The sequence below is a fragment of the Cervus elaphus genome, chromosome 15 (assembly GCF_910594005.1).
Source record: "Cervus elaphus chromosome 15, mCerEla1.1, whole genome shotgun sequence".
In the NCBI taxonomy this organism is placed as follows: Eukaryota; Metazoa; Chordata; class Mammalia; order Artiodactyla; family Cervidae; genus Cervus; species Cervus elaphus.
In genome coordinates this window covers 61,506,995-61,534,865 of record NC_057829.1, presented here as the reverse complement: position 1 = coordinate 61,534,865, position 27,871 = coordinate 61,506,995, and the positions used below count along the sequence as shown (strand labels likewise).

The 27,871-nt window shown below is 35.6% G+C and overlaps 1 protein-coding gene across 18 annotated transcripts in view; it reads right to left on the bottom strand.

Annotated features, from left to right (window-relative positions):
• Positions 1 to 27,871, bottom strand: part of LCOR (ligand dependent nuclear receptor corepressor) — a 129,746-nt gene that overhangs the window by 44,055 nt on the left and 57,820 nt on the right. For 11 of the 18 annotated variants that reach the window (XM_043926419.1, XM_043926418.1, XM_043926420.1 and 8 more), the window contains 2 exons: positions 5,463 to 5,595; positions 537 to 824 (listed from right to left, as the gene is read on the bottom strand). The exons of 3 other annotated variants lie outside the window; for them this stretch is intronic. In XM_043926419.1, the coding sequence (XP_043782354.1) occupies positions 537 to 824; positions 5,463 to 5,595 (421 nt within the window). The remainder of the gene's footprint in view (positions 1 to 536; positions 825 to 5,462; positions 5,596 to 27,871) is intronic. 4 more of the 18 variants (XM_043926424.1, XM_043926426.1, XM_043926427.1 and 1 more) reach the window with 1 other exon arrangement.

Genomic DNA, 27,871 nt, shown 5'->3' with positions numbered 1-27,871 from the left:
AAATATTCTAACTAGTTCATAATACAGTGTATGTATATTTATAAAATACTGAATATATTTTAACAATCCAAAGTGTTTCTACTGTCTTCTCAATATTTTTAATCCCCTGAGTTTCTTGTTTAAAAATGCAAGCAATACATATTTTTGCCTCATGATCTCACATGCAGAGTGTAACTCCTACCGATGTATTTATTCCTCAGGTAGGTGCTAATCCTAAACATCGATGGAAAGGGGGGAAAGTTAATTTTTCAAAAGGGGTTTTTAAAAAAATGGATATGACAATGCTTTGGAACGTATGCAATACTTATAAAAATATCAAGTAACGATATAACCACCTGACTTTCCCAGGTGGTACATCAATCATGACTGTGAACTACTGATGGGTAAGGTAGCCAATTTATACTTCTTCTCTATCACTGCAGAGTCCAGAATAATTTAAAAATCACATTAGTGATGCCCTACATGCCAATACCTTTTTTTCTCCCCAAATTAAAAGTATTCTATTGGACAGAGGAGATCTTGACATCAAACCATACCTTGTTCGCTAGGTTCTGACTGAGACTTTCTGACAGTAAGGTCCAGAGGTGAGTCTTGGTCAGCCATGAGAAGTTTGCTGAGCACAGGGTTCTGAGCAGTTGCAGCCGTGGGAGAGGTGGTGACTGGAGATGCTTTCGGCAGGCTTTGGTTCTTTGTGCTATTGGGCTGGCTGGGGTCCTGAGTAGAGCTATTTTTTGAGGTATATTCAGCAGCAAATTGTTGGATCATTCGCTGCATGATCTCACGGGCCACTAGGGGAATATTGGGGTCGGAGACCCAGGGACTGTCTGTAAACAAAGATTTATTTACTTTTAAAGTGGGACAATGTACTAAAAAGAGACAGCTTTCAAGCAAACAAAATTTCATTTTTTCTTTCTTAAAATGCAATATCCTAAAAATAGTATTCCCTCTTATATTTTTAATCTGCAGGCTTATAAAAGTTGATTTTTAAAAATAAAAAATTAATAAAATTATTTCTACATACCACCCCCACCCCCGAAAAAGAAGTCATATGAAGGGATAACAAATAGTATATCATATGGGTAAGAATCACTTACCTGATACAGAAATCCCAAAACCCCTTTTTAATGAAATGATTACCCCCCCCACCCCCGTTTACCACCTATAGATCATATCTGGTTTCCCTTAGATCCTTCAACCATTATCTTCCTATATTACTGAAGAATAAACACTTTCTGCTAAAAGACTGCAGGCATATCAACATTATAAAAGGAAGTACTTAAGATTCATGATAGGCCAGGGCAACAGATGTCACATTTTAATACTCATTACAACCACTTTGAGGGTTTGTAAAAAGAGATTGCTGGGTCCTTTCTCCAGAGTTACTGATTTAGCAGTTTTAGAGTAAGCTCAGGAATTGGTGTTTCTAACAAGTTTCTAGATGCTGCTGGTCTGGGGACTACACTTCTAGAATCTCTAGGCTAGGAGTTTAAATGCCAAACCTCAAAACTTTAAGACCAAGTTACTGTATGCTCTACCAACCACTGAACACAATAGAAAGGGAAGTAATAAATATCTAAGCTATCAATTTCTAATCAATGTTAATTTTAAAATAAAGACCATATGAATTCACTAACTTATAAAACCTTCAGGACTGGAAGGGACCCTGAAAGTAAAATAAAAGGGAAAACATTTTGCATAAATATATTATCATCACGTCTCTGTCATTAGCACACTATCAGGGAGATTAAATGTTGTTTGAGAAAAGCAGAGATAACGTTTGTTACTCTCAATTACTTTACACCTAATCTTGGTGTAAAGTATGCATTTGTATTTAGTTGACTAATAAATGGATCAATATCAAATCAGTCAACAAACAGTTCTTAAAAAAACAAAAGCAACGAATGCGATAAATGTGATCTAAAGGTAAATGGCCTGTTCAATTTTGTACAGATGGGTAGTGATAGACCCTTGATTAAAACGTTCCAGCCATATTTTAGGCTGGAAGCCTAAAGCCTTCCTAGGCTTTAGAAGATGGGTCTCAGAAAACCCGAGTTTCCTTACTCTTTTAAAGATTAACCACAGAAGGTCAGTTACTTTACCCGTAGTATTTTGGAGCTGTAAGGAACCTTGAGAAAAACTGACTAATTGCTATTAATTTATCACTAAAATCTAAAAACCAAACAGATCATTAAACCAAACAGGACTCCCAAGAACAAATTTTTTTCCTGAAGGACAATATTCAATATCGGAAGATAGTCATATCCTAAAGTCAGAATATTTAATTCTTTGGAGTTTAATAAGGTTTGTTCTATCAATAATAACATTTCTGTTCTACTATAAAGTATTTTCAATCTTAAGTTTCCGTTCTATAAAAGAGACTATGGGTATGCTACATGGTTAAAGAATAAATATTCAACTAGGTAATTAAGGTTCAGAAGTTACGACAATCACTGACAGTGGTTCCTTAAAAGCTTTAATGACCATTTTAGCCATGTATTGCTTTTTACAATCTCTCTACTCTGGGTTTTCTTATTAGGATTTCTTATTAAGTAGAAAGTCATTTAACTTTTTTTCCTTCCGTATCATAAAATCCTCTGAATGTATATAATTTAAAATTTTAATGTCACTATATTTTTTTATCCTCTGAAAAGCTGGAAAATAATACATAAAGAAGAAAGCTTCCAAACAGGAAGCAAAATGAATTTATGAGATATCTCTGTGTTTAACTAGATTAATAAATATTAAAGAGACTTGCAAAGAGTCAAAGATTTTAGGATAAAAACCATAAGTTGCTACTTTTGATCTTTAAATGTCTCTGCAGCATATTTTGCCTCTCTGTTGAATAACTACTATAATCATGAAACAGTTCATGTTTATGATCAAAGATCATTTCCTGCTATGTCTCTTGAAAATTTCTTGAAGCATTTCATTCTTTAATTTACTTAAAACACAACATCTATAAACCTAGCCATCCTCAGGGGAACATGTACAACTGAGTCAAATAAAAACAACATATCAGGTCAAAGTTAAAACTACAGAAAAACACGTGAATGCTACATCACAGCCACCTGTTATGTTTTTAAAATGCAAATCTAACTTTTAGGAAAGTGTCAAATTTTCTAAGACAAGTGACAAAGCAAGATGAAAAATGATTATGACAGCTGTACTGTCCTTAAATTGGAATTTATTATATAGAGTCCATACCACAAAAACCTACTTTTATTTGCAACTAATGTTTCTACCTAGCTACAGATAACCTGTTCATACTTAATTATTTAAACAATTTGTAATACTCTGGAAACAAACGATTAAATCCAAATATCTTAATTTTTTATTAAAAACAAAATATTCTCCTTAGATTAAATTGCCTGTTACATCTCTGGAACATCTTTTGGTATCAATTTGAAGCCTACTAATGCCCATCTTTGAGACATTCCCAAGAGGATTAATAAAAAATCTGAAAGTAACAACATTAATACATAAAGGGGAAACTTCCAACTGCAAATCATTATTTCTTTTTCTAAACATCATATATGCCAGTATACAGACAAATATACAAACAATTCTACAATTTCAGAGGATTCTCATCTCTCAAGACCTATTCTAAGGTAAGAATTCCTCCCCTAACGGGTACGTACCCCTAAATTTAATTTCTATGTAAAAACACTTACAAGAACTTTAAACTACATTATTCCTATACAACAAAGGGATGGGGCTAGTAGAGAAGCAAGCTAGAAATCTCTTCAAGAATCTGCTTGTGATTAACCTCACTAACTCCCCCTAAGCAGAGTGGATTAAAAGTGGTTCCTCCATGTAAATTAGGAAGAGGAGTTCCTCTTTTCAGTTAATGATGTTTCCTGCAGCATTAGACCCATGACCCAGTGCACTTCCTAAAGGAGAGAACAGTAGAGAAGCTAGAAAGATATTTTATTTAGTTAATAAACTCACGACTGATCTATCAGTCATTTATACTTAAAATGTGAGTTACTTTAATAAAACACTCAAATGATCATAAAACTGACGTTTTGAACATAGCTTTGGAATCAGGGTATTATGGAAATGAAATGGTGAGCATGGAGGCCTTGGTTGGGAGCTCGAGGTCAGAGGGTACTGCTGCTGCTAAGTCGCTTCAGTCGTGTCTGACTCTGTGCGACCCCATAGACAACAGCCCACCAAGCTCCCCGTCCCTGGGATTCTCCAGGCAAGAACACTGGAATGGGTTGCCATTTCCTTCTCCAATGCATGAAAGTGAAAAGTGAAAGTGAAGTCGATCAGTCATGTCCGACTCTTAGCGAGCTCATGGACTGCAGCCCACCAGGCCCCTCCATCCATGGGATTCTCCAGGCAAGAGTACTGGACCACTCCAGTCCACTGCCTTCTCCGTCAGAGGGTACTAGAGGATATTAAAGGAAGTGAGGATGTAGTAAAAGATTTAATTTTATCTGGAGATCTGATGGAAAAAGAAGGGAAAAAAAGTGCCTCTGAACACAAAACCCTTCTGTACTCCTTAATTTCGTATGTTACTTTACTTAATATTCCCTTTTGAAAATATCGATCACATTAAACAGAAGCTCAGCCAGTCTCCAAGTGTATGTAACCAACCCGTTGGAATCTGCACTTACAGACTTGTAACTAGTGTATCGACAAACATTACCCTTCAAACTTTGGAAGAGAGAAGGCCACTTTCAAAGGAATGAGAGGTGTAAACTACAACATATGGACAAATATTAAAGAAAGTGGAATCACTGAGTCTGCTGAAGATTAAATTAAAAAAGCTTCTTTAGAGCCTATCATAGTAACCACCATTGTGGAACTAGAGGGATGGCATAAATAAGGAAAACAAATTCATTTAGAAAGAATTTCTTTCTTTAATTTTAATACTTAAAATTTTTAGTAAAACAAGGCTGTATCAAGGAGAAAAAAAGGTTTGCAGATCTAATTTTAAGATAAAACTTTTTCCTCCAAATGAAATTTTAATGAGGAATTATTAAAATTCTATACAGTTTTATGGTTATCAGTGACTAAAATAGTGACTTCATTTTTTTTTTTTTTTGACCATATCATCAACTTGTGGGATTCTTAGTTCTCTGACTAGGGAATGAACCTGGGCCATGGCAATGGAAGCCTGGAATCCTAACCACTAGACTATCAAAGAAGTCCCAACAGTGACTATTTAGGTAAGAAAATTTGTCTAACAAAATACAGAAGTACGAAGACCTTACAATTTTCACACATTCATAATAATTTTAAGAATTATTTAACTAAATCTTACATGGCACCATCACTGCATAGAAAAAAGGAGGGAGAGGGCTGCATCACCCATTCCAATTTACCTCGACCAAAGGAATATAGAAAATTATAAAGTATACTATCAATAAATAAAAAATGTGTTTAAAATTAACTCTTTTAAAAACTGACATTGATAAGACAAGCAGATACTGTCATTCTTCACTGGAACCAACCTTTTCTACAAAAGACTGCATTGAGGAACTCTTCTGCTTGTCTCTCGAATCGAATGATTTTTGCTTGCTCTTGTTTAAGCAGAGCTTCTTGCCCAGCTCCCGAAGCTGGCTCATCCAGACCGACTAAGTGTCCCTGCAAAAATATTTGATGAAATGTTTGCACAAAAATCCTTCCCCATTCAATATCAAAAGCAGAGATCCAAAATCAAAGACAAATGTTAATAACAGATAAATCAGTTTAATACAATTAAAATATTTTAGAACTTCAAGTCAGGACAGTATTTATCGCCACAAAAGTATAAAGCAAAATGAATATAAAAAATTATTTGGGGTGTTTTTTGATTATGAATTTTGCTTAAATTTATAGGTTAACTCTAATTGAACTATAATTACCAAAGGGAAAATTTCTTTTGAGCATTCAAATACATCGATTCTTGTTACATTATAGCAACAGTTTACAGACAACCCAAGTCACATGAAAAGGCATCTTAAACACCAAATCTCACTTGAGAATCATGTTTGCCCCACCAGAAGAATGTGTCTTCTCCACATACAAACATTTTTTTTAAGGGCCATTAGGAGAGAAACTCAAAAATAAGGTACTTGACTTCACAATTCTGTCCCTAGAATACTATTTTACAAATGGTAGCTTTCAAATCTTTAGTGGGCTGTGAAATTAATGGGTCAAAACTAGCACTAGGAGAAAAAAATTGAAAAATAGAACGCATTGTATTGTAAGAGTTAAACACTTCGCTATCTTAAGGGTAAACATTTCAACATTATATATATGTATATATATGCTTGAACAGGTTTGTAATATAAAAATGTGGGTCCTGATCAAAGTTTCAAAATGCCATTCTAGATGACTCTCAGAATGTGCTCTCAGATGGCAGAAGAACTGGTCTAGGCTGACAATGCTTTGCACTTACTTCCACCTTTGCAGTTAATAAATAAATATGACAGTTAATAAATAAAGATGACAGAAAACAGAGAGTATAAAGAAAAACAAAGTACATATTTTGAGTTCAAGTGCCTATAATTTACTTCACTGCAATGCATCAACACACGCATTTACTTGTATCATCAAAAACTTTAAAGTGCTCTAAATAGTAAAAGAAAATGGGACATACCTTGGCACAATGAAAAGGAAGTAAACGTTCAAGGCACATTACAATTCACAAGTGATTTCCTCATAAATTTTAAATATACTCAGTGATACATGCCATCTACTTTCCATGATATCCCCATGACTCAGCTGTGTCAACAGTGCAATCAAAAATGTTTTTTGGAAGGACATTATACATCGTAAACAAATAGGTCACTATGAAGAACTCTCTTGCACACTCAAACTAAAACAATGATTCCTTAACATTTTCTGTAAGATACTGTACGTTTGCCACGTTAGTTTAAAATTTCTTAAAATATTTTAAGTGTTACAAATCATTATAAAAACCTTTATCACAGTTCTCTTTGCCAACATTCTCTTCTATGGATGAAGGAAATTATTAAGAAAGTAACTTTTAAAAATGAATCACAATCTAATTTTGATACAAATTTAACATTTAAAATGTATCAGGAACAGGTATTAGAGAGTTTGATAAAATCCTTATTTGCATTGTTATACTTCAATGCCATTCATTGTTTATTGATTTTTAAAAATCAGACATTACATGGCATAACTATTTAAGTGTCCTGAGCCCTATATTTAGTCAGTATAGTTGAAGTTGAACAGAATTATCTACACTTTATCTTTAATGTAGCATTCAGGTTATTTTCTAACCTAAATCAACACAGAGCAACTAATCTAGCATTCAGTAAGGCAACTGCTACATGTCCTTCTTAAATCAAACATTTACAAATTTTATCAATTTGTACTCTGAAATATATAGCTTACTTTTAGTTCATAACAATTGTAGTCATATCTATTCATTTTGTTTTGTAAACAGTTTCACTGTTTATAATTCACACACCATACAATTCATTCATTTAAAGTAAAATTCAATGTTTTAGTATATCCATAGAAATACAGAACCATCACCATAATCTAACTATAGAACATTTTTGTACCCCCAAGGGAAACCCTATATCCAGTAACAGTCACTCCCCATTTTCCCAACCTTAGTCAACCACTGTATTATTTTCTATCTCTATAAGACTTATCTGTTCTGGAAATTTCACACAATTAAACAATATTTGGGTTTTTGGTGACTGACTTCTTTTTCCTAAAATAATGTTTTCAAGGTTCATTCAAGTTGTAGCAGGTATCAACATCTATCCCCTTTTTACTGCCAAGTAACATTCCATTCTAAGGATAAACATTTAACCATTCATCAGCTGATGAACTTTTGTGTTGTTTCTACTTTTTGCCTACTGTGTTATGAATAATGCTGCTTTTAATATCTGTGTACAAATTTTGTGTGGATATATATTTTAATTTCTCTTGGGAGGAGTGGAATTTCTGGATCACATGGTTAACTATCTTACCATTTTAAGGAAGTGTCAAGCCATGTTCAGAAGTTGTGCGCCACATGACATTTCCAACCGTAATGAGGGTTTCCACTCCACATATTCGTGGATATTTGTAATTTTTTGATTACACCCATCCTAATATGTAACAAGTGATATCTCATGATTTAGACTTGCATTTTCCTAATGACTAGTGGTGTTAAGCATCTTTTTGTTTGCTTTAAAATTAAAGTGATAGTCACTCACTCATGTCCAACTCTATGTGACTCCCTGGACTGGAGCCCACCAGGTTTCTGTCTATGGAATTCTCCAGGCAAGAATACTGGAGTGCATTGCCATGCCCTCTCTGAGGGATGTTGCCCACCCGGGGATTGAACCTGGGTCTCCTAAACTGCAGGTGGACTCTTTACTATCTGAGGCACCAGGGAAGCCCACTGGCCATTCAAATATCTCCTTTAGAGAAATATATACTCATGCAGTTTGCTTGGTTTTTAACTGGGCTATTTATCTTTTGGGGTTTCTCTGGTGGCTCAGGGGTAAAGAATCTGCCTGCAATGTAGGAGACACAGGTCTGTGGGTTTGATCCTTGGGTCAGGAAGATCTCCTGGAGAAGGAAATGGCAACCCACTCCAGTATTCGTGCCCGGGAAATGCCATGGACAGAGGAGTCTGGAGGGTTATAGTCCATGGGATTGCTAAGAGTTGGACACAACTTAGCAACTAAACCACCACCACATTTTTTTATTGCTGAGCTGTAAGAATTCTTGATATTCTGGATAGAAGTTCATGATCAGATATATAATTTGCAAATATTTTCTCCCATCCATGAGCTTTCTTGACACTTCACTGGTAGTATTTTAGCAGTACAAAAGTTTTTTAATTTTAATGAATCCCAATTTGTCTTTTTTCTTTTTGGCCACTTGTGCTTTTGCTGTTGTATCTAAAAAAAAAATAGTGGTTAACCCAAGGCTGTGAAGATTTACTCCTATGTTTTCTTCTAAAAGGGCTTCCCTGGTGGCTCAGACGATAAATAAACTGCCTGCAACGCGGGAGACACGGGTTCATTCCCTGGGTTGGGAAGATCCCCTGGAGAAGGGAATGGCTACCCACTCTAGTACTCTTGCCTGGAGAACTCCATGGATGTTCTCCATGGAATGGAGGGGTCTGGTGGGCTACTCCATGGGGTCACTTTACCATTTTAGGACTTACTTTTGGGTCTACAATCCATTTCGACTAAATTGTTCTGTATGGTGTAAGGAAGGGGTCCAACTTCCTTTGTGAAAAATCACCAGCAATAAAGTTTACTTCTGCATCTCAATTCTATACCATCAATCTCTATATATCTGTCCTTATGCCAGTACACACTATGTTGATCATTACAGTTTTGTAGTAAGCTTTAAAACTGGGAAGTGCAAGACCTGTCCATTTGTCCTAAGATTGTTTTGGCTACTCAGAGTCCCTTGGATCTTCATATGAATTTATCATAAACTTGGCCAATTCCTGCAAAGAAACCAGCTAGGGTCTTGACAGGGAACATGTGGATCATCTGGGACAAAACGCCATCTTCACAATATTGAGACTTCCTATCCATGAACATGATATATCTTTTCATTAATCTACATCTTCTTTAATTTCTTTCAACAATATTTTGTCATTTACAGTATATGAGTCTTACACTTTTTGTTAAATTTATTTCTAATATTTTATTTTTAATGCTATTGTAAATGGAATTTTCTTAATTTCATGTTTAGATTGTTCACTGATAATGTATAGAAATTCAACTATTTTTTAAAAAAATGTTGTACTCTGCAACTCTGCTGATCCTGATTAAATCTAATAGTGTTTTATAGATTCCTTAGGATTTTCTATATATATAATACCATGTCATTTGCAAACACACTTTTATTTCTTCTTTAATAATCTGGATAATTTTCATTTCTTTTTATCACTTAGCTTCCAAAGCTAGAACCTGGTGTAAAACACCAAACAGAGAAGTGGTTACCTGATTTTAGGGGAAACTGTTCAGTCTTTTCTATTAGGTGTGATGTGAGCTGTGCTTCCCTGGGGGCTCGGTTGTAAAGAATCTGTCTGCCATGAAGGAGATGTGGGTTCAATCCCTGGATCAGGAAGATCCCCTTGGAAAGGAAATGGCAACCCACTCCAGTATTCTTGCCTGGGAAATCATGGTTAGAGGACCCTGGCAGGCTACAGTTCATAGGGTTGCAAAAGAATCAGATATGACCTAGTGACGAAACAACAACAACAGATATATTAGCTGTACATTTCTGTAGGTCAGGCTGATGAAGTTCCCTGCTATTCCAGTTTGCAGGGCATTTTTATGATGAATAGGTATTGGATTTGGGAGGCATCTACTGAGATGACCATGTGATTCCTGTCAATTATTTTATTAATGCACTGTATTACAAGTTAATTGATTTTGTGGTGTTACACCAACCTTGCAATCCTAAGACAAATCTCACTTAATGGTGGTATATGACAGTTTTTATACGTTGTTAGATTTGGTTTGCTAATATTTTGTTAAGGATTTTTTGTGATTATACTAGTGTGTAGTTTTACACACTAGTGATACTGGTCTGCAGTTTTCCTTTTGTGTGATGTCTTTGCCTGGTTTTGGTTTTCAAATAATACTGGCCTCACAGAATAAAGAAATGTTCCTTCTTTATATCTCAGACAAGTTTGTGAAGAATTGATATTAATTCTTTTAAAAAAATATCTGGTAGAAATCATCAGTGAACTAGCCATATGCTTTTTTTTCCCCTGAATATTTTAAAATTACTAATTCAATCTCTACTTGTTCTGAGTCATATTAATTTCCTAGGGCTACTATTAATACGGGCTTCCCTGGTAGCTCAGATGGTAAAGAATCTGCCTGCAATGCGGGAATCCCGTGTTCAATCCTTGGGTTGGGAAGACCTCCTGGAGAAGGGAATGGCAACCCACTCCAGTATTCTTGCCTGAAGAATCCCATGGACAAAGGAGCCTAGAGGGCTATAGTCCATAGGGTTGCCAAGATTCAAACACGACCAAGCGACTAACACACGCATACACATTATTAATGTAACTACTATCAGAAACTGGGTGGCTTAAAAACAGCAGAAAGGTACTTATCTCAGAGCTCTGGAGTCTAGAAGTCTAAAATCAAGGTGCCTCCAGGGCCTGCTCCTTCTGAAGGCTCAAGAAAAGAGCCCTTTCTTGCCTCTTTCTAGCTTCTGTTAGTTTCTAGCAATCCTTGGTGTTTCCTGGCTTGTGACAGCATAACTCCAATTTCTTCCTCCATCTTTACATCGCCTTCTTCCCTGTGTTATGTGTGTCTGTCTTTCCGACTCTCTTTATAAGGATATCAATCATTGGATTTATGGCCCAACTGAATCCAGTAAAACTTCATCTTGATTTCATTACATCTGCAAAGACCACATTTCCAAATGTCTTAAGGCTTCCCTGGTTGCTCAGATGGTAAAGAATCCGCCTGCAATGCAGGAAACCTGGGTTCAATCCCTGGGTCAGGAAGATGCCTCGGAGAAGGGAATAGCTACTCACTCCAGTATTCCTGCCTGGAGAATTTCATGGATAGAGGAGCCTGGTGGGCTATACAGTCCATGAGGTCACAAAGAGTTGGACACGACTGAGCGAGTAACACTCACTCAGGGATTAGAACTAAACCAGGGATTAGAACTTCAGCATTTTCTTTTTGGGGGGAAGGGGGACACAATTCAATCTGAAACATATGTCTGATCAGATTTTCTATTTCTTCTCATGCCATTTTCAGTAGTCTGTGTCTTTGTAAACATGTACCTATTTTATCTAAATTATCTAATCTTTTGGCATACATATTATCAATTGTACTCCCCTTATAATCCTTTTTATTGCCATAAGGTCAGTGGTGATTTCCCCTGTATCGCTTGTGATTTAGTAATTTGAATCTTCTTTTTACTCTGATCGGCATTAAATAAGGGTTTCTCAACTACTGACATTTTCACAGAACCAACTTTTAGATATGACGATATTCTCTATTTTACTATTTATTTCTGCTCTACTCATGACCTTATTTCTGCTTACTTATGGTTTAATTTGCTCTTCTTTTTCTAGTCCCAAATTGGACAGTTAGTATAATGATTTGAAAGCTTTTTCATTTAACGTAGGCATTCGTAGCTATAAATTACCTTCTAAGTACTGACAGCTATATCTCATAAGTTTTGGTATGTTTTGGTTTTGCTTTTATTTATCTCAAACTATTTTCTACTCCTTTGTGATTTCTTCTGTGATCCACTGGTTTCTTAGAAGTGCTTTAATTTCCACAGATTTGTGAATTCCTCACATTACTCTGTAACTGATTTCCAATTTCATCCCACTGTGACTGGAAAACAAACCTTGTGTGACTGCAATTCTTTAAAATTTATGTTACGGCCCAGCATGCAGTCTCTCCTAGAGAACGTTTCACAGCACTTGAGGAGAATGAGTGCTCTGCGCTTGTTTGGTGGAGTGTCCTGCAGACGTCTACTAAATTTAGTTAGTTCATAGTGTTGTTCAAGTCTTCCATGTTTGTTCATCTTCTGCCTAGATACTCTATCCATTATTGAAAGTGGGCTACTGATGTGTCCATTTATTATTGTTGAATTGTCTATGTCTCCCTTCAATTCTGTAGCATTTTGCTTCATGCATTCTGGGGGTCTACTGTTAGAAGAGAATATAGTTATAGACTGACCCTTTTCTAATTTTCTCAAAATGTCCATCTTTATCTCTCATTCTCCAGCAGTGTGTAGCCTCTGATACCACTTCTCAGAGGATGCTGTCTTGAGCATGCAGAGTCTCTGTCCACCAGGAATAACTATGGGTTTAGCTTGGCTCCCTTTGGCAGTTTTTTTCTTGAATCTCTCCTTTATAAGCTTCTGGTTGATCTGCCTATAGTGGTATCCCAAACCCAGATAACAGTCTCTACTAATTGTTCTACTATTTTGCCACACCCTGGAGAATAACTGCACCTCAGTCTGATCCAATCAAAGTGAAGCCTCGTTGCAGAGGCAGGGTGTTGCCAGTCTTTGAGACTTGTTTCAATCCCAGGAGGGCACTTTTATGCTGTCTGTTTTTCTGGTTCTCTCTTTAAACTTCTAACTTGTCTGCTATTTCACTTGTTGCTATTAGCACAAGGAACTACCAGCCTCCTTTTAACTGTTCACCACAAAGATCATAATTTTTCAACATCTTGTCACAAGCTCTATTTCAAATAAAGTTAGTCTCCTTAGGACAGCTACAGAGTTCTCTATTTTTAAGGCCCGCCTCTCCCTTAGGAATAACCTTTCTGACACTCTGCAGAGGAACTGGGGTCTGGGATAGAGATTCACTTCTCTCAGAGTGACATCTATGCTCTGTGAGTGGGGGTGTGAGATAACTTGCCCTTCTTGGATGAGGCCTGGCCCAGCAACTGGGGCCTAGTATTCTTAGCAGGCTATGTCTACAGTAGACTTCCACTCCCAATTAAGGCTGAGTGAGGAAAGGGGGCCCTGGGCCCTTCTACTTGATCTGTCTGGATGAAAGTTTCTGCAACAAGAATCTTGAATGTATAAAAGATGTCCACAGTCTTCCCCTTCTATTCAGAGTAGAGCGCCTCTCGAATTGAGCTCAGGGAAGTGAGTAGGAGTGGGTCATAGCTCAAATGTCACAGACTCTTGTTCTTACAGAGATTAAATAGATTTTTTTTTTTTGAACAAATGATTTTCCATTTGCTTTACGCCCTTAAGATAACTATTTTCCAAGTTTATATGTTCTTTTGAATAATTTTCACCAAAGAGTTGTTTTAATTAAAACAATCCTAACCATATTACAACCAAAGATGAAAAATACAGCACAAAATCATGTATTTTCTTCAAGTGCATCTGGCCATGAAGTTAAAAATTTATAGCAATGATGTATAAACAAAATGTAGCTGATCCTCCCTCACTGTAGCTAAGTATACCAAAATTAACTGAACCAACGAGAACAAAAATGTTTCTATGACATAGAGCTGAAAAAGCTAATACAATAGTCAGAAGATAGGAAGTTAATTCATGTGATGTCCCCTCCCTCATACATGAATTCTAAAAGGAAACATTATGTATTGTGTGGCAAAAAAACAACAAAATGATATGACACACTCTTCTATAAACAAAAAACCACTGTTCTTTGCATTTATTATCATTCCTTACCAAACCAATTCTTGGCCCAGAACTAAACAGGAATAAAACTTGAGATCAGAACTGGAATTTATATCAACTATGAGTTGCTTCCTTCAGAATTCAAGAATTAGTCTACCCAGACTGGTTGGTTCATAGTCAGAGGTAATTCTGTCCTACCAGAATCTACTATGAGCTTCTTAAAAGCATACATGCCTAGAACATACTCCCAGAGCTTTCGATTCTGTTAACTCTGGGGTAGGGAGTAGTCATTATGTTTTTTAAAAGCTCTCTCCTTAATGAGGAACTGTAAAAAGGCATCATCAGTTCATACTTTAAAAACTATTACATATTTATAGTAAGTCTTTGTATTTGGAAAGGCAAATTCCATTTGTCACTTATATTTTCCTAAATGTCCTGGCTATTCAACCTTTATTCCTTCAGAGTGCATTTAAAATCACTCAGTCAATTCTGTTCCCACCACCACCAGTTCTCCAAAGAAGACATGTTTTGATCTAATTAGCACTATATTTAGAAAGTAATTCAGGAAGAAGCAATATTCTTAAAGATGTCCAGTCATTTTTTTCAGGAACTGCTTTATACTTATCTCAAAATTTAACCGATCTCAAAATTCTACAAGGAGATCAAACCAGTCAATCCTAAAGGAAATCAGTCCTGAATATTCATTGGAAGGACTTAAGCTGAAGCTGAAGCTCCAATCCTTTGGTCACCTGATGCAAAGAACTGACTCCTTGGAAAAGATCCTGACGCTGGGAAAGATTGAAGGCAGGAGAAGAAGGGGACGACAGAGGATGAAATGGTTGGATGGCATCACCAACTCGATGGACATGAGTTTGAGCAAGCTCTGGGAGATGGTGAAGGAAAGGGAGGCCTGGTGTGCTGCAGTCCATGGGGTCGCAAAGAGCAGACACAACTGAGCAACTGAACTGAACTGAAAATTCTGTTGTTTACTCACGTAGTTCCCATATATTTATTATTTTACATTTTAGTATTATGAAATGTTTATTTTCTAAGTGCTAGTGTTGGCAAAATGAACAATATGTGCGTATGTGCATGTAAAACTTAAAACTTAATTCTGTATACAGTTTTCAGGGAAAACTATGGCATCAATTTCAGTTGCTATGTTCTCTGGTAGCCTCATCAGTTTATATCACTTTTCCAACATCCTTTTAAGGAAATTCCTTTTAAGGGAGCTGTGAGAGTGGCAGGGAGAGGTAGCGGGAAAGGGAGCTGCAGCAAGCTGTCAACACTTTGTGGTCTAATGACTCATCACCCAAAGCAGAAAAAAAAGATACACTGATACGGGTTGGGATCGTCAACAGAAAAGCCCGCAAATTCCGTATTAAGCTTCTGGTTATCTAAAAATATGTAATCCATATGATTTATTTTTATCTTTATTACGTTTGGGGGAATGACAAAGAAATAAACATCTAAAAGATGTTTCCAAATAGGTTTATTCTATAACATTTCTCTACAACTAAAAAGTACTATCTGTACTACTAGAAATGCTAAATAAAATTCTTCAGACTAAACTGACACTATAAAACACTGCTAAGGGAAATAAGACATGATATGCATAAAAACGAGATAAACCATAATCATAAATTGGAAGGCTCAATAATGCTAATGTGACAATTCTCTCCGAACTGATCCACAGATTTGATGCAACCCTAATAAAATCTTAATAGGTCTTTTTTAAGAACTGATAAGTTAATTGAAAAACATATAGGATCTAGAGCAAGTTTGAAAAAGAAAACAAACAGGATTCGTACTACTTGATTTCAAGATATAAAGATATAGCAATAAAGACACTGTAGTATTAATGTAAGGATAGACATATACAGTTCAATGGTACAGGACTAAGTTCAGAAATACACCTACATGGTATATTATCAACTGACTTAAAGATGCCAAGACAGTTCAATCTGGAGCAGGGGAGGAAGTCTTTTCAACAAATGATGCTGGAACTGGATTATCTTACAGAATACAATAAACCTCAATATTTACCTCATACAACATATACAAAAATTAACTAGAAATGGGTAATAAATCAAAATGTAAGAGTTAACATCACTAAACTTTCAGAAGAAAATATGAATTTTCTTGTGCTTGACACTGGATTAGGCAAACATTTCTTGAAAAGGACATAAAATCCTGAGTTTTAAGAGGAAAAAACTGATGAGAGGTTTTATATAGGATATATAAAGAACTATTACAGCTTAATAAGTATTTTTAAAAAGCAAGAGATTTATACTATGTTTCACAGAGATATGTACAAAGAAAGATGCTCAACACACTAGTCACCAGGGAAATGAGAATGGAAATCACAATGAGGTACTACTACAGACCTACCAGAAGAGGTAAAGTTTAAAAGACCAATTATATAAATACGTTGGCAAAATGTGCAACAGTGGAATTCCCATACACTGCTGATAGAAACACAAAATGTTTCAGTCACTTTGGTGAAATATATGACAGTATTTTATAAGGTTAAATGTGCAATTACAATATTACCCAGTAATTCCAATGCTAGGTATTATATTCCTGAGAAATGAAAATATATGCCCAAAGACTTACATGTGAATAAGCCTAATGGCCAACATCTGAAAACAATTCAAATTCTACTTAAAAAGAAAAAATGGATAAATAGTAGCATATCCACACCCACAGAGACTTATTTAGCAATAAAAAGAAATGTCATATACAAAATCAGGAATAAATATTTAAAAGTTATTCTAAGTGAAAGAAGTCAAAAATAAAAGACTATGTACCTATAATTCCTAAAACATAAAATTCTAGAAAAGATAAAATTATAAAGACTGCCTGGGTCTGTGGGTCCAATAAAGTGATTGATTACAAAAGGGCAGGAGGAAACATTTTTAAGGTGAAGAAACTGTCTTGTTCCTTGACTGTGATGGCAGTTATCAACTGTAGACACATATCGAAATCCATTAATCTGAACTCTAAAATGAAGTTATTTCATTATGTATAAATACTACCTCAATAAAAATCATTCAAAATAGATTCAGGGTATTAAAGATGCTAGATACTGAATGTATCACTCAATTGTGACTTCTGAACTACCACTTGAAATCAAAGAAATGACCTTTACTTACATTTTCAGAGTCACAAAGAAATGTGACACATTTCCACAAACTCAGGTATCTTTCTCTTCAAGCAAGCATACTTGGAGGTTAAAAAAAAACCAGTATCTTTTACTTGCCATCCACTTCTTTGAATAGTATTCTGACTAGATGTGTCAGTGGCCATGAACTGGTGGCATTTTGATACTTTTTTCTATATCCTTAGATATAAATAAAGATAAGGCTGCACAACATTTGGTCTTTGCCAATAAAGCTGTATTATTTGGACTAAAAAGGAGGTATATGCATTAACAATTCCTCACCAAAGAAACCAGATTCCCCCTACAAAAACAGAGACCAGTTTTGAAACACAGAAAAGACCAAATATCCTGTACTAGAAAGTAGACAAAAAAGGGATCAAAAAATGACGAGGACATGTCAAAAAGACACGGGAGGTTAGCTTGAAGAGGCCCTGACTAACCAGATCTAGGACACTACATGATAACCTACTGAATAGAGAAAGAATCTTGACTCCAAACTGACAGAGGGAAAGAGAAAACTCTTTCTCACAGTGTTGTTCAGTCGCCAAACAGTGTCCAACTCTTTGCAACCCCTTGAAATGCAGCACACCAGGCTTCCCTGTCCTGCACTGTCTCCTGGAGTTTGCTCAAACTCGTTCATTGAGTTGGAGATGCCATCCAACCATTTTATCTTCTGTTGCCCCCTTCTCCTTCTGTCCTCAATCTTTTCCAGCATCAGTGTTTTTTACCAGTGAGTTAGCTCTTTGCATCAGGTGGCCAAAGTATTGGAGTTTCTGCTTCAGCATCAATCCTTCCAGTGAATATTCAAGGTTGATTTCCTTTAGGATTGACTGGTTTGATCTTGCAGTCAAAGGGACTCTCAAGAGTCTTCTCCAGCACCACAGTTTGCAAGCATCAATTTTTTGGCGCTCACGTTGGTACATGACTACTGGAAAAACCATAGTTTTGTCTATATAGACTTTTGTTGGCAAAGTGACATTTCTGCTTTTTTGATACGCTGTCTACGTTTGTCATAGCTTCTCTTCCAAAGAGTAAGCATCTTAATTTCGTGGCTGCAGTGATTTTGGAGCCCAAGAAAATAAAATTTGTTACTGTTTCCACTTTTTTCCATCTATTTGCCATGAGGTGATGGGACTTGATGCCATGATCTTAGTTTTTTGAATGTTGAGTTTTAAGCCAGCTTTTAAAAGCCAATTAAACAATTTATTAATAGAAGAAATAATGGAGTCAGAAAGATCACTATTTTCAAACCACTGGAAAAATAACTTAATCCAGCAAGAAACTACCATCAATACTAAAACTGAAATGATGAAAGTTTGGTGAGGAAAAACTATTTACAGTCACTCAAAGTATCTATGTACAAATTACTTATTAATTATAAGGGGAAAAACAGTTAACATTTCAGTGGAGAAACCCAATGGGCATAAACCTTGTCAAAGTTAAAATCACTTACTAAACTGACACTGTGTGCATTTCATGATGTGATGGACTGATAAGGTTATCACTGGATATTCCTGCTAAAAGATCATGACCTGAATTTAATAATGAAGAAACTATCGAAAACCTAAATTAAGAGACAGTCTACAAAATGAATGACCTACACTCTTCAAAAATGTAACTGTCATTAAAAATACAGAAATAAAATGCTGAGGAACCATTCTAGATCAAAGGTGACTAAAGAGTAATGAATCTCAAATTCAATGAGTAATCTTAAATTGGATTTTGGGTTAAAGGAGTGGGTAAAACGCTATTAAGTCACTGGGACAACTGGGAAAAATTAAATGAGATTCATAGATTAGACACTATATCTAAGCTAACTTGCCTGACTTTTGGTAACTGTACTGTGTAGTTAAGTAAGTGGATATCCTTAGTCTTAGGAAATAAACATGAAAATACTTAGGAGGAAAGAGGTATGAGGGATATGATGTCTAGAACTTATTTTCATATGGTTCAGGAAGATGCGGGTGTGTGTGATATGCAATATTTGTGAAAGAGAAAGAAGAAGAATGAATTAACAAGGCAAATATGGCAAACCTAGTGGCAAATCTAGGTAAAGGGTACATGAAAATTTTTGTGCCATTCTTTTCACTTTTTTATAAATGTGCAATTATTGAAAGTTAAAAATTTTAAAAAGTTGGGTGGACAAATGTTGAACCCTACTTTCCTTTCACAAGCCAAGTCCTCCTTGTTTCTCTCCTACCCTCTTCTTTATAATCCTAGCTCTCTTGCCATTATATTATATTTGCTTATGTTGTTGCTCTGATACACAGAGGAAGAAAAACACAGAGAGCAGTAAATAGGATATGGAAATTAATAAATTTCAGCATTCTCTTAATTCCAACAACCTGATAGAAGATACTCAAAACAGAATGAAACATTCTGTCAAGGGCCAGACAGTAAACACTTGAGGCTTTGCAAGTCACATACAGTCTCTGTAACATCTCGTTCTTCCCCCTCCAAAACTATTTCTTTAAGCTTGTAGGCATTACAAAAACAGACTGTGGGCTAGATTTTCTGACCCCTGATAGAATTATTAAAGTTCTCTAAGAACTATACAAAAGTAGCTCTACTGATCCCTGAGATAGCAAGGATTATTGAATTATATATATATATATATAATGAAATAATTATCATTATTACTGAATAAATGAAGCAACAAATTGTATCAGCATGGTAGTTAGTTGTCAGGGCAATAAATAGTTAATAAAGTTAAACTTTAAACAAAAAATAAAGATTTAACATTTCTTAAAGTTTCTTTTGTAACCCTAAAGTTTGTCACCTTTGAGTTTGCATGGGGGGGAATAAGAACGGGGCAGGTCACTTACATAGATGCTTATTTTCAAGAGATAACATCTCAGGAAAAGTAATGAAAGAAAAAATAGCAAGTTTCACTTGGGAAAGGTTAAGAAGGCCTAGACTTAAGAAGTGTGATACAAAACTGATGGGGTGACATTTTAGAGCTGTTCCTGTCAAAATTCAAGATCATTCCCATGCTGTAATGCGGTTCTCCAAATTTAAATAGTAATTAAAAAAAAAATTCCTAAAAAAAAAAAAAAAGAAAAAAAAAAATAAAAAAAAATAAAAATAAAAAAAAAATTCCTACCACATAGTAAATCTAGGAATTAGAAGCATATGTATGCATGCAGGTTTTGTAATAATTATTTTAAAAAGATCTATGCAAGCAGAACATGAGTCTACAGCCATAGCCATGTCCGCTACCAATGGCTTATTGACATTTCAAGCAATAAGCTAAAAAGAGCTGACAAGATGCAACTCATTGATTTAAATGTCACTCTCCTATGTCTTGTTATTTTAAATGCCATCAAGTCTTAGGGAAAATGACTCCACCATTTTACATACCTGTATTTTTTAAGGTCAGTTATCTAAAAAGAAACCTTATTTTGTGTAAATTACTGCTTTTTACATTAACTAAATATGAATTGTTGGACTTAATACAATGTTTACTGTATGTCAATGTTATCTTCAGGCTTCTCTGGTGGCTCAGCTGCTAAAGAATCCACCTGCAATGTGGGAGACCTGGGTTCAAAACCTGGGTTGGGAAGACCCCCTGGAGAAGGGAACGGCTACCCACTCCAGTATTCTAGCCAGCGAATTTCATGGACTGTATAGACCATGGAGCCACAAAGAGTTGGACACAACTGAGTGATTTTCACTTTCAGTTATTTTCAATTTTGTTAAGCAGACCAACAGGTTAAAGAATAGGAAAACGACGAAGTTTGAAGCCTGCCTACATATAGAGAGTTAAATATACTATTAAGATTGTTCAATAAACATACCACAAATGACTCTTATCAGTATATCTAATTGTTATTACTGTACATGGAAATTAAGCCTAAAGTGCAAGTAGTAGCAAATGACTATTACTACTATTTTAATTCACCAGTATCTATAATCAGCACTTGCTATTAGTTTTTCTTCCATTGGACATGTATAGTTTTTAAAACTATTTTCTTTTGCTAACTACTACCTTTTAAACATTACATGAGAATGAAGCAGGGAACTTTACTCTCCATGACAGAGCTTTGGTTCTGGGCAAGCAGGTTGTCCGTATTCCCTGATGTCTCAGTGGTAAAGAATCCACCTGCAATGCAGGAGACCAGGGTTTGATTCCTGGGTTGGAAACCTCCCCAGAGGAGGAAATGGCAACCCACTCCAGTATTCTTGCCTGGAAAATCCCATGGACAGAGGAGCCTGGTGGGATACAATCCATAGGGTCGCACAGAGTCGGACACGACTGAAGTGACTAAGCAACAGCAACAAAGCAGGTTGGAGGATTTAAATTCCTTTAATTTCATTAGTCACCAATACTGCATAGGCAAGGAGGGATCCATTTTTTACTTCTCTGGTATACTCTCTGGTTTACCACAGAATCAGACATTTAACAAATTTGCCTAATAACTAGTATATCTGCTTAATTCTAACCACATAATATTGTATAGAACTGATCTCTAATTAATGGTTTCTCTGAATCTGTATGTTTGTCTTAGGGGAAAAAAGTCCACAGACTGGGAGTATATATTAAAAAAACACAACAGACACACACACACACACACACAAATCACCCTCCTCCCCGCCAGAAAAAAACTCTTTGATACAGAATCTTGGATGAGCACTAATTCACTGTGTCAAGTAGTTTTCCTTAATCTTTTAAAATAATCTATATAAAAGCCTCTGGAAATAGAATAAGGTTAGGTCTTGCAATTTAGATTTGTACACTTAACTTCATAAGTAATTAATCACATACTGATGTGTGGTATTCATTCAACTTATCCTGTATTTATTTAAGTCTCCTAAGTAAATAACTCTTAAACTTCTCAGATTTGTTTTTTCTTTCTCAGTGCTAACAGACAGGCACTATATTCATACATTTTTCTTCCACAGTTCCATTTACATAATAGGTACTGTGAATACTTATTGAGTTGTGGTTCTCTAGGACAAGATGACAGACAAGTTATTATCTGCAGCATTGAATATGCCCAAACTGATACATTCAACATAAATACACGCTGTAGAATACAATGAGAAAATAATAACTTAGAGTTAGCATCTGCTCTTATTATAAATTTCAATGTGCTAAAATTGAAACAAAAATTAAAATGTAAGAAGGATATCTCTAAAACTTCTAATTAGTGCATACTCACAAAAGAGAAAATTATGAAATGTTCAAAGTTAACACAACATGACAGACCAATAATAGACATGAAAAGTATCTAGTTATATGATTCTTGAGAATAGATGGGCACTGAAAGAGATATATAATCTTGAAAGAAAAAGGTGAAAGTGAAGTCACTCAGTCTAGTCCACCTCTTTGTGACCCCATGGACTGTAGCCCGCCAAGTTCCTCCATCCATAGGATTTTCCAGGGAAGAATACTGGAGTGGGTGCCATTTCCTTCTCCAGGGGATCTTCCTGACTTACTCCAATCTCATTTGCTGGTTACTTACAAAAATAAATTCTCTGCCCTTCCTGTGTCTGCCTATCCAGACCTATATATTCTTAAAAAATGTACTACAAGTTGTAACTTCTTAAAACATTCTCCTAACATGATTGTCAAATACTGAACTTACTAATAATAGCCTTATAATAAACTTAGAGCATAAACAACTCATATTTTTATACAACATCCCATCTCACATTATCCTCAGTTATTAAAACATCCATACTCTTTACAATAGCTATCTCCATCTCAGCCAAGTACAACAGCCATTATCATACACTGATACATTGCTTAAGATTAGTCCATTTTTAGGGATATGAAATACTGAAAGTCATTTTGAATTCTTTCCCTCTCTCCAGTACTCCCTCACTACTATTGGATCAGTTCTTCATGCTATCAACACAATCCTACAACTAATAAAAGCATCACAAGATAGCTTCTGATATAGAAATACTGATGTATGTTTAAATATATTTAAGTATTAACACAGATATTTTCTAGCTCAGACAACTAAGGAGGTCTAGAAGCAATGATGTTCTAGTACCAATGAGTATACCTAGCACTTTGCTGTCTTATACAATTTTCAAAATAAAAGAAACAAGGAAGAATGGATCAGTTCAGTTGCTCAGTCGTGTCTGACTCTTTGTGACCCCATGGACCACATCATGCCAGGCCTCCCTGTCCATCACCAACTCCCGAAATCTACCCAAACTCATGTCCATTGAGTCGGTGATGCCACCCAGCCATCTCATCCTCTGCCGTCCCCTTCTCCTCCCGCCCCTATTCTTTCCCAGCGTCAGGATACATGTATATTTACGGCTGAGTCTCTTCACTGTTCACCTGAAACTGTCAAAACACTGCTAACTGGCTATACCCCAATGCGAAATACTTTTGGTGTTTAAAAGAAAAAAAAAGAAATGAGGATTCCCTGGAGAAATCCAAGGCTGGGATAGAGAAAGCAAAGACAAATGTGGAACAGTTCTGGGGGCCAAAAAGTAAAGAATTGATAGAAACATACTTTAAAAAAAAAAAAAAGATGAAAAGCCAACCAGAATGGGCTTTCAACGGACAAATCTAAAACAACTCAAACCACAATATTAATAATGATTGTAATAAATTATAATCCAAAGAACAAAATAAGAATTCATGAGTCAATACTGACAGGAAAACAACAAAAACATAAATAGAGAAGGGCAACATCTTCCTTACAGTAAGATTTCAACAAATAGAGTTCGAAGAAATAACAGAACTAGGAAAGCATCATTTGGTAAACACCATGATAGTATTTTTTTTCACACAAGATTAATCAATTGACACTAAAATTATGATTGGGAAAAAACATTTACAAAATCTCAAAGTATGTCTCCACAAGATACCTTTCAAGCACAAAAGGGAAAAAAACAGAAACCCTACAATAGAGAAAACTTGGCAGACACAATCTTAACCAAGTGATCACAGTAAACATCACCATGTGCTTCCTGATATGGTGCACTAAGGATGACACAACCTCAATTCTGTGCAATTCTTGCCAAACATGCATAATCTGAATTCAATTACAAGGAACCACGAGACAAACTGAGGAACCATCCGACAAATCAAGTTGCTAGCATTCTTCAAAAGTGTCAACATCATGAAAAGCAAAGAAAAACAGAACTATTAGACTAAAGGAGACAAAGCAGACATGACAACCATATAACAAAGTGTGGGCCTAGATTGACTCCTGGACCAGAAACATGACTTTATTGGGGTAACTGGTGAATTCTGAAAGGTTTTCAAATTATAGTACTTTATCAATGTTTATCTCCTGATTTTTATCATTGTATTGTGGTTACATAAGACATTATCATTTGGGAAACCTAGGTATAGAGGAATTTATTATTTTTGCAAGTGTTTTATATGTCTAAAATTATTTCAAAAAGAAGCTAGGAAAAAGTATAAAATCCTTTTAAGTGTATAGTACACAGAAAGCTTTTTGTGTATATACTTGGTGTATATAAGCACTCAAAACAGTTAGCTATAATACTGTAATTCTCCAACTTTATTATGTCTACTTACTTCTTCTTAGTTATCCATTTAGTACATATTTTAGAGTATCTACTACATGCCCAACAAACAGGAAAGGAAGGAAAGAAGGGAGAAACCAAGTAAGGCAGGCAGGTAGAAAGTCACTCATTAACAGACTCCTAGCACAACTGAGACTGGCTATTTCAAATATACTCATGCCCATTTACACTCTTATTCTCTTCCTCTTCCAAACTGAGTAATTTCAAATACTACTTAATTCTTACTCTACCACTTTCCATATTCATGTTTCTAGCTTTGTTTCTAGCTTTGTAATCAAAATCCATGTACTCTAAAAATATGGGTCAAATCCCAGCTATGCAACTTTGCCCATAACTTAAAACTCTGATCCCTTGCCATTTCTTTCTTTGTAAAACTGGGATGATTTTAACCAACTTTATAACTAACTTTATAGGGATGTTGTTGTGAGAATTAAATGGGAACAAATAAAAGTAACTGGCACACAGCAGGTGCTCAAAAAAAAGTTACTTGTCTTTCCCATACAAAATATATTTTCTAACTGCTGAAGTGTAGATGAACAATCATTTTACTAATTTCTAGGTAAGTCCCTGTTATATTTTCCAAAAAGAGAACTTCATATTTTTCACTAGATACTTTTAAAGTGTTAGTTGCTCAGTTGTGTCCAACTCTTTGCAACCTCATGGACAGTACCCCACCATGCTCCTCTGTCCATGGAATTCTCCAGGCAAGAACACTACAGTGGGTTGCCTTTCCCTTCACCAGGGGATTTCCGTGACTGACCCAGGGATCAAACCTAGGTCTCCTGCACCGCAGGCAGATTCTTTGACCAACTGAGTCACCAGGAAAGGACATGTATTTTTGAAAGTAAATGTAAATAATGTATTTATTTTATCCATTCTAATAGTCAGTATCCAATGAAAATCCAATTAAAAACAATTAGGAATAACCTGCATCACATTCTTAAATATCAGACTAGTATTTCTAACAGATTTTTCAAACATTACCTGACATCTCACCATGCCAACCTCAAATCAAAATTCTAATATTGTGCTCTATGCTGCCACCTCTTGGCTGTTAACCACTCTCTCCACATGCTTCTTTCATTTTTGGAATCTTATGGGCTTCCCTCATAGCTCAGTCGGTAAAGAATCTGCCTGCAATGCAAGAGACCCAGGTTCGATTCCTGGGTCGGGAAAATCCCCTGGAGAAGGAAATGGCAATCCATTCCAGTATTCTTGCCTGGAAAATTCCAGGACAGAGGAGCCTGGCAGGCTACAGTCCATGGGGTCACAAGAGTCGGACATGACTTAGCGACTAAACCACCACCACCAAAGTCAGCCAAGTCTCAACCCAACGTAGGTACAATTAACTTCCAGATCTACTCCTTCTCAGATAAGATGCACAAATGTCTGGAAAGAGTTTCAACACAATCACTTTAAATCTAACACAACATAAAGCTATGTATTTGACAAGTTATGTTTTCTAGGCTCTCTCTATTTTCAAATACATAGACATTATGGCTGTCTCCGATAAAAACAAATGCCAAAGACAGGTAGTGAAATGTCTAATGGAGAAAACTAGCTTTCCAGATCTAGCTGGCCTTTCAAACATTCCTTCTAACTAGAAAACTAACTAAAAATTATAGAACTACAAACAGTAAGAACAGCTGCTACATGGTTAAATGCTACATGGTTCCATGCCTTGTTATTTCTGTATTTTCTTCTAAAAATATTCATTAAATATTTTATCCTCATATAGCAATGGAAACTCAATCATATTACAAGAATATACTGTACTCTATTATTGACCACAGAGGAGCTTTCCTCCTAATCCTCTTCTGAAAAAAAAAGGTAATCAATCATTGGCTCCTTCTGTATTACCAAAATGCCTATTAAATAACTTGCTCAATAATTGGTCACAACATATAGGCATGTACACACAAAGACACACAGTTTAAAATGATGAACTTAAACTTCATTGGTAGCTGCTTAATTTTCCGGTCTTTTCCAAACCACAATAAATTGCAAAACACTTTACTCATTAATTGAATAAAAACAGACTATCCTGGATAGTCACAGCAATAATTTTTTCATGTACTTAAGCAAGAAAAAGATGTCATAAAAGAAGAACATTAAAATGCTCTTAAATTAGCTTTGATTTTAAAGCAGCTTGCTAACAATGGTAAATAATGGTAGAGTGGCTATATGCAAGGGTACAAAAAAACGTAAGTCATGGTCCATGGTCTTCAGAAGTTGACAATGTAGTCAGGAACACAAGATTTAAACACAGAAAAGGATTAATAACAGAAAGCAGAATATTAATTGACAAATAATTGGTGTAATATTCACTACAACAGTGTGAAGTGTTGAACCAGCAGTAAGAGCAGAGGTATACCATTTATAAGAAAGGGGAGTTAAGGTAAGAGTAAGAGCAAGCAGAATTTCAAACTTTAAAGAACAAGTGCAATGGCCTAGTCCAAATGGTAAAAGCATGTTGTTTAATATAAATGATCAGACCAATTTTGTGTAGAAGACTAGTAGTATTGGTAAGAGAAGTGTACCGAACTGGGAGTGCACTGAGACTCTGAGCATTAGGCTAATGAATCCCAAAGACAACTGTAAAGTCACCAGAGACTGAGTGCAGGTTAACACTTCCATACTACTTGAAAGGGTGAGGGTTAGGGGAAGGTCGGGAGAAGGGTTTAACCATGTACCAGTGTTTAACACACTGACAAAAACTGAGAGAGCAATCATTATTTCAGTCGCCCAGAAAAACGCTAATGGTCTGAACTACGGTGCTGACTGTGAAAAGAGAAAGAATGATATTCAGTACAAAGAAGAACTGATACAACCTGGTCAATGATTTGAAGTCAGAAGTGTACAGGGAAAAGTAAGGAATTAAAAATGTTTCCAATGTTTTAAACATTTCCATGGAATAGAAATACCATGGAAAGAAACATAAGACTGTAAATCATTATAAATAATTTCCAACAACTTAAATGTCTACACCAAAATTCTTTTTACATTTAACACAAAGCAATAAAACAAGAGAAACCCTAAAGTACAGCCAGTTTCTACACCTGAATAAAAACAGCATCCATGCACAAATATTATGAAGAAACATAAGACAGC